This window comes from Trichophyton rubrum (assembly GCF_000151425.1).
Source record: "Trichophyton rubrum CBS 118892 genomic scaffold supercont2.5, whole genome shotgun sequence".
NCBI lineage: Eukaryota > Fungi > Ascomycota > Eurotiomycetes > Onygenales > Arthrodermataceae > Trichophyton > Trichophyton rubrum.
This window is the reverse complement of record NW_003456424.1, coordinates 527429-529209: the sequence shown is the minus strand read 5'-3', so window position 1 is coordinate 529209 and position 1781 is coordinate 527429. Positions and strand designations below refer to the sequence as shown.

General features: G+C 50.5%; 1 protein-coding gene across 1 annotated transcript; it reads left to right on the top strand.

Annotated features, from left to right (window-relative positions):
- Positions 1-12: 12 nt before the first annotated feature.
- TERG_04921 (pyrimidine 5'-nucleotidase) lies at positions 13-1575 on the top strand. The gene is made up of 2 exons (XM_047748342.1): positions 13-598; positions 689-1575. The coding sequence occupies exons 1-2, from the start codon at positions 220-222 to the stop codon at positions 853-855; spliced, it is 546 nt and encodes a 181-aa protein (XP_047604322.1). The 5' UTR covers positions 13-219; the 3' UTR covers positions 856-1575.
- The last annotated feature ends 206 nt before the right edge of the window (positions 1576-1781 follow it).

Sequence of the window (1781 nt, the reverse complement as noted above, 5' to 3'; positions counted from 1 at the left end):
GGGGGGGGGGGGGGGAGTGCTAGAACAGCCAGCTAACGGTCATAACCTTCGCCGGCCAGATAGCAAAATCCATGACTTGATGCAGGAACTCATTGGTTAGACATCTTATGATGCATCTTTAGTTGCCAGTGATGGGGCGTATAGAACGACCTTGCTAATGGTGACACCGTAGACAAGTTCTTTGTCAAACACCTGTCCCTCGATGTCGAGGATGCTGTGATGCTTCACCACCGCTACTACAAGGAATACGGCCTGGCAATCGAAGGGCTGACTCGATTTCACAAGATCGACCCGCTCGTGTTCAATCGGGAAGTCGACGATGCCCTGCCACTAGACGACATTCTGAAGCCCAACATGAAGCTCCGGACGTTGCTGGAGGACTTTGACAAAACCAAAGTAAAGCTCTGGTTGCTGACGAATGCATACGTCACTCATGGGAAGAGAGTAGTCAAGCTTCTGGGCGTGGATGATTTGTTTGAGGGCATCACGTACTGCGACTATAGTGCAGAAAAGCTTGTCTGCAAGCCAGATAGGGAAATGTACTTGAAGGCAGAGAGGGAGGCAGGAGCCGCTTCGCCAGAAGAGTGCTATTTCGTTGGTAAGTTTCATTTGCCATATTGAACACGCTTACGCTCTGCTTAAATTGTGTCGTTGAATTTTTTTGGGTTTCTAACGAGTTGTTCTGCAGACGACTCGCACCTTAACTGTCGTCATGCCCAGGCTCACAATTGGACGACAATTCACTTTGTCGAGCCGACCCTACCGGCGCCAGAAACCCGGGCGTCCAAGTATCAGATCGCCGATCTCGAGGAGATTCGGGCCTTGTTTCCGCAGTTCTTCAAGGCGCCGAACTAGTCGTTATTTCTGTAAATAGGAAACCAATTATAACGTAAATATTGTAAAAATGAATTCATCCTATCGTATCTGCTAAACATGGCGGGCAGAAATTATGCGCCAAAGAGGCGAATACCACGTAAGAGGCTTGCCAGGTGAACCATGGGCAAGTCTTATGTTTGCATCATCAACGGTGTCAAGGCCGGCAGTTAACGCACACTCGGGATACTTCTTGTGTTTCTTTGCCCGTGGCTGCCATCCATTCAGCCGAAGAAGAGAAAAGAGGGCCTGTGGCCAGACTCGTCTCAGGGATGTTTTGGGACACGGATCCCTGCTCGTCCCAGCGCAGAGAAAAGATACGACAAACCCTGGTCTATAGCAGTGACAAGGTATGCATATCTCACCGTCCAACATGCAAGTTGCACGGCGTAGTATCCCTATCTGTCTCTTTCTGTCTCTCTGCTTGCATGGAGCGCCGTATACTTCGCGATGTAGGGTAATGTTGGGTGCCGACAGTGTTTGCATGGACCATGGACAACGCAACGCCCCGTGAAATACACCTGAAATGACATCAACCACTCCCACAGCTTCATGTCTCTCGCTCATCTGTGGCCGTACCGTATTTCTGGCTCCTCTTAGCGTCGAAGTCATGCATCTGCCCTCCTCTGAGGGCCATCCTTCAAAAAGCTGGAGCTGAAGCTGCCTCCTCCTGATTCTTCTTTCCTTTTTTTTTTTTTCTCTCCTTCCCTCACCCTTCGCTGCTCCATCTTTCCACAGCCCAAGTGCGCTACCAAGGCAGCCTATATTGCTTTTTCGCTCTCACGCTCCAGCCTGGATTCCTGGAATTTTCCAACTCTCAGCCCAAAAGACCTCTCTCGTCCTTGCCACCTTGTCACATCCACCTCCATCTTCACCACCCGCGTGCCTCGTAGCCCTTTCCAACTCCT

Excerpts from the sequence above, each read along its gene's own strand:
- TERG_04921 (XM_047748342.1), top strand. The coding sequence starts at position 220 with ATGCTTCACCACCGCTACTACAAGGAATACGGCCTGGCAATCGAAGGG. Across the intron at positions 599-688 it reads AGAAGAGTGCTATTTCGTTG|ACGACTCGCACCTTAACTGT; the intron begins GTAAGTTTCATT and ends GTTGTTCTGCAG.